Source organism: Solea solea, chromosome 14, assembly GCF_958295425.1.
Source record: "Solea solea chromosome 14, fSolSol10.1, whole genome shotgun sequence".
Classification (NCBI taxonomy): Eukaryota; Metazoa; Chordata; class Actinopteri; order Pleuronectiformes; family Soleidae; genus Solea; species Solea solea.
This window is the reverse complement of record NC_081147.1, coordinates 20098207-20109476: the sequence shown is the minus strand read 5'-3', so window position 1 is coordinate 20109476 and position 11270 is coordinate 20098207. Positions and strand designations below refer to the sequence as shown.

The window sequence follows — 11270 nt, the reverse complement described above, 5'->3', positions numbered from 1 at the left end:
CTTCTGTAGTTATTTGGTCAGTGGCTCCTAACTTCTTTATAGAGACTTTACCCTCTGCATGAATTCCAGTAATTGCTTTTTGTTTTCCAATTAATAGCCATAGTGAATCTCAATGAGGTGCTCATATTTTGTGTGTCCATTTTCGTAAGTTTGTTAGTGTTTGTGTTTAATACTTAAAGACGGTCGTCACGTCGCTCGAGCATGGTGTGCAGGAGTGACGTGTCTCCACTGGAGCAGCGCCAGGGTGTATATTAAATATGGCACATGCGGTGCACAGCAAACGTGCCTGTCAGAGGTGCTGACAGCCTCTTGGCCCCATGTACTCGAGCTCTGAAGATGGCGGCGATGCTCTTCATTTTTCACTTTGATGATTCCAATGTTAAATACACCTGTGCCTCTCGCCCTCTCCCAGGGCTAGAACCTAATGTGTGCTGGTTATTCTGGCAGCAGAGCAATGAAATCTTGACGGGGGAACAGTGCACGGTGTGTTTGCCTTTCCAATACAGTCTCTGAACATTTGCTTCCCCACTCAGACCAACCCTAAATCCACAATCTCACTGCTCTCCCATTGACCTGTGATCAAACCTGTTATTCCCTTTGAGAGAATTCATCCATCCGTCTTCTACCGCTTTATCCTCCACATGAGGGTTGCGGGGGGGAGCCGCGCCCAATCTCAGCCGACATAGGGCGATCGGCGGGGTACAACCTGGACAGTTTGACTTGAATTCTTATTTATTTGTAAACTATTTGTCTGTAAGTAACACTGTGGCATTGAGGTGTAGGTGAGCGTATAATTGCTCTTCAGGGTATACACTTCATCATGTCCCTGTGCTGGCTTTAGTTACTCTGGACGTGCTGTAATACAATTTCACACTGTTGCGCATCCTACTTTGACCCGTGTAATTTCTCCCCTCTCTGTCCCTTTCAGCAGAGCTTATCTAGTGTATGAAGAGACGTTACCATCACGCCACACACACACAATTTATGAACAGTTAAGCCTTTTTTTTTTTATCTGTGTCTCTCTCTCTTCTTCCAGTGCTCGAAATGGCAAAATGAGAGTACTCAGCTTCAAGATGGGATTGGTGAGCTTGTGCAATGCAGACGTCCAGGAGAAGTACAAATGTGAGTCTGACGTGTGCCCGTGTGCCTAATGCATCTCCTCAACGGCAAACAATGAGCCAAAACAAAATAGCAGTGATTGCCAGTGTTACATAAAGACATCCACTTACTCTAATGGAGGAAATGAATCTGCTGCCATAATAGAGAAAGCTTTCTTTACTTCTACAAAGTACACCAGGGGCATTAAAAGCATTGCTTGCCAAAAGCACCATTTATGAACACTCTCCCTCTATACGGCTCCGACTGTCATTTTTCTTCACAGGTCAAACAGGAAAAAAAGCTTTCTTCTTTGTTGATTGTAAATTGTGCCGTGCACCTCTCCAGTCTGGTACGGGTTTTTACTGTGCTACTGTAATTCCAGTTTACGAGTTATCTTAGCCACGCGCCGACAGACCGATACACATTCGCAAATGAGATTGGAGCCTTTCATTTGGCATTCAAAAACCCGGTGTTATCAGTGGTCGCAGAGGAGACTTGCAACCAGTCAGAGTGAGGAAAAGACACGTGGTGTTGCACAGGACAGCAGGAAAAAAAATACAACAACAGTTGTTTGTTCTTCTGTTACAGATAAATATACCATCCAGTTTTTTTTTAGCCAGCCATATCTGTGGCCCCTTGGTTGTTCATGAAAATGCTTCAAATACACCTCTGTCAATCAGTGTTTTAAACCCACCCCACTGTAGATGAACTGTTTCACAAAAGATGGAAATTGGTGAGGCTGGGAAAGGGATGGGGGACAGATTGCAGCTGCAGCAGTGAACAAACGTGAACTTGGTTTGGTTTCCAGGCTAAAAATGCTCCGGTACATAATGGTGAAATGTGAGGGAGCTTTTTCAAGCTGCCAATATTTGGACCTTGAACAGCTCAGCCATTACAGGATCCGAGAGAACAGTGGCAGACTCGTGCCAGGATTTCTCATTCTTGGCACGCCATCTGTGTCAGCTCTTCAAGACTGAGAGATAACAGATTTGCCATGAATTGAATGATTGTGAGTCATCCCCCCTTTTATCTGGGTCCAGGTAGACATGTGGTGCCCTCAGAAGGCTGTCACTCCTCTAAATTGTACCATGTTTGCCAGCTCAAAACTCCACTGCAGTGATATAAATATAAAGTTGAGACAAAGATGGTGGGTGTTTATTTCATCGACACCAGCCTTTGGCTGTGATTCAGAAAAGAAGCTTGACATTAATACGTTTTCATTAGTTAAGTAATTAACATATAATAAACATAAAATAAGTGATTTGGCACTTTTCGATACAAGTATCAAAACCATTTTGTTAACAGTAATGTGTACATGTAACAGGCAGCTTACTGAATTACTGTCAGTGGTTCACGATAATTTTTCATTATGTAAAAATCAGTTATTTATACATAAATTGAAGACAAACAAAAGAAATCCATGCAGTTGCAGAGAATGTCATTGTTTTAGTTGCTGTCCTTAGTTTTAATGGATAAACATAAAGTTTTATAAGCTGTGGTGAATTATCAAGCAAAGTAAAGTGTTCAGAATCATGAAAACTGAGCCCTGAAGTCACACTGCTAGTCCACCGGTCAAACTCCTTTATGTTGCATATGTAATGTGAAAGCTACAAGGTAAGGGACGATGCCAATAGGCCAAACTATGATGACGATCATGGTAAACACTGAGCTATTGCTCGTAAATGTCAGCAACTTTAATTTAGTTAAGTCTAAAGGCTAAAGCACATGCATTGGATATTATGATGTCAGTAAGGGCTGTTCAGAAAGTTTGTGGCATACGCAGCCAAGTCCAAGAATACATTTTACGCATTACTGCATGTGTCATACTGCGTCTCTATAAAACATCACCAGCAAACAGCTCAACATTTATATGTGGACACTTTCAAATCTTATACAGCTCCGGTAATGAGGACTATATGCAGTCGAGGAGGATGTTTAACATGTGGGTGTTAGAGCCAAGTGTTGTCCCTGTAGGGCTGAATAAGTACACAGAGAAGGGGGCTTGGCGTTGTGCAGCACCCTCACACGCTTGTCAGCATTCATCTTCTTCTGTGACAGGCGGCGTTGCTGCGAGCTCAGAGGAAAGAGAAAAAAAAGAGAAAAAAGCCTCATTCAGAACCTGACAAGACATCACTTTTACAGCTCTTTCATTTCAAAGCGAAGCAGCGAGACCTTTAATACGGCACTGACAAACTCAACAAATAGTATTAATTTGAATGCTGGCAGATTATTTTTGCAGAACCTCTTAATTGATAAAACTATCGTGTGGAGCTATGAAATACAAACAAAAGAGTTGACACAATGCTGATTAAGCCTTTCAGTTCCACATGAATCTCTGTGTGTTTCTCAGTATAGTGGTGTTTGGCTCTCGTGTCACTCGGTGACATTTCCATGCTGCACACTGGTTTTTGTTTTATGTCAAGACACATGGAGGCAACAGCAACGTTGTGTTAATAAAGCGATTCAGCTACAAAGACGAAAAAGTTCAGCAGTGTGATGCCCCCTTTGCCACTGTATACACACAAACACAGGCAGGTTTGATAGTATTGCTTGACAGAGCCCATTTTCAGATGAGATAACAAAGACCAAATTTACGGAAGAATATTAGGGCCACAAAAAAAAGAAAGTCAGAAAAGAGATTATGGTCAGAATGTTGAATTTAATCTCAGAATTCTGATTTTTTTTTCTTTAATCTCAGAATTATGACGTTTTCCTCAGTATTAAGACTTTTTCTTTAATCTCAGAATTCTGTCTTGAATCTCAGAATTCTGTCTTGAATCTCAGAATTGTGACTTTTTCTTTAATCTCAGAATTCTGTCTTTAATCTCAGGATTCTGACTGTTTCCGTAATCTCAGAATTCTGACATTTTCTTTAATCTCAGAATCCTTCCTTTAATCTCACAATTCTGACTATCAAAATTATGACTTTAATCTCAGAATTCATGGTGGGCTTTTTTTCTTTAAGTTTTTTCATTACATGTGGCCCTAATGCTCTTCCATAACTTTGCAGCTTTAATGATGTTTATAAATATTAAAAGCCCAACTCATAAAAGCTCTGCACATAGGAATGTAGATGTAAATGCAAATATGACACAAGCATAACATACTTACATACACATGTAGTACACAATTAGTTTGTATAATGACATTAGTCAATGCATAACTCATGCAAACTGCAAATTTTTTGCAGACCTATTCCATCAGGTGTCTGGACCTGGAGGTGTGACGGACCAGCGTCACCTCAGCCTGCTGCTGCATGAAGCCATCCAGATCCCCCGCCAGCTGGGAGAAGTTGCCGCATTCGGGGGCAGTAACGTGGAGCCGAGCGTCCGTAGCTGCTTCCGCATGGTGAGGACAGAGTCACGCGAATACACGAAAACACACTCACCGACTTGCAATGGTGCTCGCACACTTTGTTACACACACATGTGCACACATAGGATAAATCATTTGTCAGGAATATGCTGTGAGTTCAGGCCGCACAAGGAACAAGGGCCTTTCTGCATGGTGTTTGCATGTTCTCCCCGTGTGTGCGGGGGTTTTCTCCTCCCGCAGTCCAAAACCCTGCAATATGGGGATTAGGTAAATTGGACACTCTAAATTGATGTGAGTGTGAGAGTGAATGTTGTTGTGGCCCTGTGATGGACTGGGGAACTGTCAATTGCCATATGCCAGCTGAGATTTGCGCAGCAGCCGCCACGACCCTCATGTGGACGATAAAGCGGTAGAAATGGATGGATGGATGCTGTGAGTTCACCTTACCCCCATTTGACCTGATTAACTCCCTTTTTGACTAGAACACTAGACTGACCACGACTGAGCATTGTTGACAACAACAGTCAACTACGCGTTTACAACATACTGATCTATAGTAGCGTGCAGAAATCTAAAAACCTCTTTTTTCTCACTGCGTCTCAAACTTGCTATTCTAAAATGCAGGAAAATACCAAGTGACCCCAAGAAGATCAGACGTCTTCTGTGCCAAGACAGCATTACAAATACAGAAACAGAATTTTAAAAGACTCAAACTTGAAAAATAAATGGCCTTCAGACACTCACCCATCAAAAATCCAAGTCAGCAGGGTTGGATTCTTTCAGCAGAGGGAGAAGATAAATGCACCATGTCAGGAAATGAAGAAGTTATAATTATTCCACCTAAGGAAGCCTCGACTGCACCACACACACATCCAGCATGTTGTCTTGCAAACATTACATCTCATGAATATTACATTCCGCTGCTTTAAATGCACATAAAACACACTTAGTGGTTGGTAATGCATGATGTCGCTTCCTATACATGGACCATAGGTGCAGTTTAATTGGGAAAGTTGTGCATTAAATATGATCTTCTGGAATATCTTATGCAATATATTTGATGAAGCGAGGTCACGTAATCCTGTAGCACACAGTGTAACAGCTAATGAGCAGACATGTTCAAGGCATTAATTACCTTCCGTAGTCTTTCCCTCTTTTGCTTCCTCTAAATGGGTCTTCAGTGAACGTCTTCAGTGCAGGTTGCATGAACTTTACCATATGATATTTAACACCAGATAATTACTCAGTTGTTAGGAACATGTGGTAGATTTTTTTTTTCTTTTTTTATAAGGTGGCGTGTCCTAATTCCCTTATTTTCAAGGTAGATCATAATTATATCCACTTAATTCTGGTCCATGCTCACTGTAGCTGCTACGGCTGATTAAAATCTCTTCACGGGTTTGCTCCATGTTGGGGCTTTTAGAAGTAATTGAAATATCAATGTGATGTGAATATGGTGGCTGACTTGGCTTTGAAGTGAGTTATGACAGTCTTAAGCGGTGTTGGTACAACGTTTGCTGCAGCTCCGCGTCTGCGGGGGAAGAAAGAAGATGAAATTGACTTGAGGTTGATTAGGAAAACAGGTGAAAACAGAGTGATATCATTTTGCTAGTGGTATGCAAAGTGGTTATTGTTATGAAATGGCAGAATAACTTGACCTCTGGCAAATCGGTCTGCACTACTTTTGTGAAAAGTGACTCACAAATATCGCGTCTGGTGAATATTTAGAGCTGAAAGACTATATGACCGTCTCCTAATGATGTCCAAAACATTGCCAGCTGCTCAGCCTGTTGCTGTGTGATGCATCTATGTGATAGTCAGAGACAAAGCCAGGTGTTTGCTATGCAAGGGGCTGCTAGTTGACCTCCCATATGGAGTAAAGCCGGCTACTCTGGCACCAGGGAAGAGCTCCTTCATCCCCAGGACACTTTATATCTCCATACACAAACACACACACACATTTATATCTTAGTGAGGACACATCGTAGACATAATGTATTCCCTAGCCCCTTACCCTAACCATCACAACTTTGTGCCTAAGCCATTTAAAGTTGTGTGGCCCAGACAAAATGGTCAAAATGTCCTCACAAGGGTAGGGTTTGTCTGTTTTTTTTGGACCCCGCACAGATATAAATACGCATGCACACATATACACACACACCTCACATTTATTATGCTACTCAGCTTGAACAGCGGAGGAAGCCCCAGGGAAATCAACCTCTTAATGCATCTCTGATGCAGACTTAATGAGAATTTAGCACATCACGGATTGTCAGCACTTGGCGAGTCATTCTTTTATTAGGTTGACTTCCTTTTTATCCCACTTTCTGGAATTCTCAACAACTGCATAATGCGGTCTATTCAAGTCCAGTCCATTCAAGTCCAGTATGGTGTAGCTGAGTCTAGTATAATTTCATATGGAAAAGTCTTCTCTTCTCTTCTCTTCTCTTCTCTTCACCTCACCTCTGTGTCCCTCTCCCATCATTTGTATTCTCTTTGATTGCATTTCTCTACAAAAGCTCACCCCAAGACCACCGTTGGAAAGGAAGCACACCTTCTCTTATTACATCGTGTACCTTGCCTGCTGTTGGTCTATATTTGGGTTGTTTACAGCCTCCTGCTCCTCTTTCCACTCTCCCATCTTTCTCTTTCCAGGCCCCAGGAAAACCTGCCATTGAGGTGTCTCATTTCTTGGAGTGGATGAGCCTTGAGCCACAGTCGATGGTTTGGCTGCCTGTCCTCCACCGCGTGGCTGCAGCAGAGTCGACCAAACACCAAGCCAAATGCTACGTCTGTAAACAGTGTCCCATCAAAGGCTTCAGGTTGGTGTGTTTCGGTTGCATGTGCAAAGATGAATAAAGTAACATTTCTAACATTTTCAGGCGAAGCTCTTTCAGCTGCTCCCTCGGTGTCAAATGCATCACCAGACCTCACTTCGCTGCTCTCTGCACCGTTTCTCCACCAGTAATGAAATTACTGTAATCACAACATATTGGGTTTGAAGTGGAACTTCTCAGCTTTCAGAAACAGTTGGATTGTTTTTCCTACAGCACAAACCATCGTGTAATTACGGTAACGCGAAGTGTGCTTGAGCAAAATGTGCAGCTGGCGATACGCTTGGTGTTATCGGGGTAACGTCTTGTATACAAACAAGAAGTTAAAAATAAAACTGTAAAAACACTTCAATAAAACAGTATGTGAAATGTGTTTCTTCAGTGAAAATGTGTAGCATTTTGTACTATAATTACAGGTCGTGACTTACAAGAGTAAGAGTGTTACTTTAGGGGATTCTGAATTTTTTTTTTACTGTAATAGTGGCACCTGGTGTTTTCTGCTTTATACATGAATAACTCCACCACATCTTTTTGTTGAGATTCTGGAACTAAGAAAACAGTGGCTGGATATAGAATAGACAACAAGCATACAAATAAATTCAGTACACAGGCATCCGCTAACCTTTCATCCTGTACACACACACACACCTGCTTTGTCTGTTCTCTTGAAAACATCAGTTCAGCCTCTGTCTTGTATTGATCTTGACAGGTATCGCAGCTTGAAGCAGTTCAATGTGGACATCTGCCAGACGTGTTTCCTAACTGGCCGCACTACCAAGGGAAAGAAGCTGCACTACCCTATCATGGAGTACTACACCCCAGTAAGACAAACATTAAGTCATGCTTTACTGTAATTGAAGACAAAATCAAGGCATCAGGGACAAATAAAACTCAGTCATATGAAAAAAATACACAATTATCTCCTGCCTCCAGACGTAGATTACTCCACTGTAAAATCTACATTATCTGTAAGTGTCTGCCTCATGCGTAGCTTGAATGCCGCTCAGCACTATCATCCTTTTTTGGCACACGTACCTCACAGACTATGTGCTATTTGGAGCACACGTTGCCAAACTGAATAAACCCCAATAAAACCAGAGTCTTAAGCAATCGCACAGACTCTGAAGTCAAGTTAATTCTGTAGCGGAAGCTCTTGCACGGTAGTGCTTGAATACACTGAGACGGTGCCAGATTTAATGTCTATTCAATTCCGAGCTGCACAATTTCTTTTTTTTTTTTTTTTAGGAGCCAGATTCAGTTTTCACAGTGGCCCTAGATTTCAGCTGCTATCACAGAGCGAGCAGAAGCCAGGGAGACAGATTTTGAAAGAACATAGAGCGAGGAAGCAGCGGGAGTTGAATGAGAAAGCAGATGGAGGAATAAGTAAAGTAAAAGATGAACTAGACAGATTTCACATGAGGTCATTTTGGAGACGGCAACATTTCCAAGAACTCCTAAACTGTGTAATTTGTCTTCCACTCATTCACTCCCTCTGCCTCCTCCCCCACCACCACTGCCGCCACGTCTCACCCCTTCCTCTACCCAATCCCCCCGACTCATAAATCACACTCCAGACAACCTCGGGAGAGAAGATGAGGGACTTTGCCAAGACTCTGAAGAACAAGTTCAGGTCAAAGCAGTACTTCACCAAGCACCCGCAGAGAGGTTACCTGCCAGTGCAATCAGTGCTGGAGGCTGAGAGCTCAGAGACGTGAGTCACACATACACAGTCATCTCTCTGTCGCCGCTTTTACGTCCAACGTCTCTCAATTACACACACACACACACACGCACAACTTGTTCTACTGTTGACTGCTTATCAGCTGCTAGGGCAGTTTAGGGCTCTAATGTGCTGATATATAGTAACAGGTTTTCCCACTCGTCCTGGAAAACTAGTTATGGAAAACATCGGAATATTTAAAAAAAAAAAAAGTGATGAAGAAATGATTCTCTTCTGAAACATATCAGACCTTTTTGCACTGCAGGGTACAATTTGGTTTAGATATTTTGTTAAACTTGGGTGTGCAGTAAACTGAGATGAAACACAGGAAATGTTTTTTTGGTGATTTATTGAAAATCTAAAGATATTTTTAAAGAAGGTACACTGTAATCTGTGGGTGTGTTTGCATTATTCTGTGATAAATTTGTCATAATTTCTATAAGAATGTAAGAGATTATTTCATACATAAGTTACAGCCATCGACTGCACATAATTATTTTAAATCAGACATCTGGGGGACTGGAGAGGAAAAAGAAGGAAGGAATAAGGAATCTGGGTAAAATGTACAAAATGCAAGGTGCAACTGTAGAAAAGAACAGTTTTCCAAAGCATGTGGAGGACAGGGAGGATGTATTAGTGTATGACGTGTTAATTTATCTGTCATATACTGTCGCTTCTGAAAATGTCCTGGAAAATTATTTCAAGAAACGAGTGGGAACCCTGTGTAAGTAAAATGGTTCTGTTACCAAAATGCTGTTCCTGTGATTCAGGTCTGACTCAAATGCTCTGGTCACATTCACTCAGAGGTGAAAACAGCAGGCATGAAAGCTGCAGGATGCACTGACTGGGTCCTCACACTCTGAATAAACATGTTTGTTTTTTTCAGACATAAGGGTATTACTTTGTCATCGGTTTGGAGTGAGTGGGTCATGGGATTTGTGTCGATGTTTCACTCAAACTGACACAATTACAACTCAGAAATGACAGAACTTCACATCTTTCCATTTGCTTTCCCTTCTTTGTTGTGAGGACAGGGAAATCAGCCACTCAGAGTGACAGGACAAACGTGTTTGCGAAACCAAGGATTAAATCAGTGAAATCATATCATATTTTAAAGGTTGAGTGTGTAAGAATCACAGTCTTGTGAATGTGAATCACACTCTGACTGGTTTGTCTACTCGGGCTACTGGAGGAACAGCACAAACTTTGTCTAATGTATGTATATAAAAGGCTTATTTTAAGGCTACAAAAATGGAAAACAATTTTTTTATTTTTAAAGCAATTGTACACCAACATACCTAAATGTTAACAAAGGACCTTCAAGCTTAGCAAAATCATAACCGGAAACACTGCAGTGTTTTCCTCTGGTGTGTAATGCAGACGTCTACAGATGACATGTAGGTTATAATATACAACATTTTGGCTTTAAACTGTTTGAGAGTAATGTTGTATATTTTGACGAGTGGTGTACTTACATTAGCCACAATGTTTTCCATTTCCACTCAAGGTAATGGTTTCATTATTTTTGGACGATGTAATCCACTTTACCTGTCCTCGCTGTAACGTCTGGGGCCAAAACAAAGTTGTTAGCCAGTGTGGTTCTTTTGTTTTTGCATTTCACTGTGTCTATTTCCTGAGATAATGAAATCATCGTGAAGTCTTGTTATTGTTTTGATCCGAGTGACCCCGAGCAGCAGATATATTACATACTGTGCTTTTACACAGGAGTTGTGCAGCAGTTTTCCTTCCGTACGAATTACTGGAATAAAAATCTTGGCCTGGTCTCATACAGTACAGGATTGTTGTTTTTTTCCGTTTATGCATAAAACTTGTCCTCTTTATAATTATATGCGTGGTTTGCAATTATTTGTGCATCTCACTGTGACCACATTCACAGCGAAAGTATTGATGTCGGCTTCTTTTGTCCACAGGCCGTGCTCCTCACCCAAGCTGCCCCATGCAGACACTCACAGCAGAATTGAACATTATGCCAGCAGGTATGTGACTCTGTGCACTGTATCAAATAATTACAACTAAGTTTCTCCCTCCCTCCCTCCCTCCCTTCTTGATATTCACTTCACCCCGGCTTCCACCTCTCTGCTACCCCTGCCTTCTCTGCTCCATCACCCTTTAGACTTCGCTCACAAATTGATTGAAGTATTGATTTGGCTGCATGGTGCACTGTACTCAATGCAGGATCCAGACGACTGCCCAGCAGTTACCTTCACTCTTATTTCTCCACACAAACAAATGCTGTTGCACAACAAGCTGAGCAGTTTGTGATTGTTGTGTGTGTGTGTGTG

At 41.7% G+C, this 11270-nt stretch overlaps 1 protein-coding gene across 4 annotated transcripts in view; it reads left to right on the top strand.

Annotated features, from left to right (window-relative positions):
* drp2 (dystrophin related protein 2) overlaps positions 1–11270 on the top strand; it is a 77228-nt gene that overhangs the window by 49127 nt on the left and 16831 nt on the right. For all 4 annotated transcript variants that reach the window (XM_058649866.1, XM_058649864.1, XM_058649865.1 and 1 more), the window contains exons 13-18: positions 1037–1122; positions 4289–4446; positions 7069–7235; positions 7957–8068; positions 8822–8958; positions 10899–10964. In XM_058649866.1, the coding sequence (XP_058505849.1) occupies positions 1037–1122; positions 4289–4446; positions 7069–7235; positions 7957–8068; positions 8822–8958; positions 10899–10964 (726 nt within the window). The remainder of the gene's footprint in view (positions 1–1036; positions 1123–4288; positions 4447–7068; positions 7236–7956; positions 8069–8821; positions 8959–10898; positions 10965–11270) is intronic.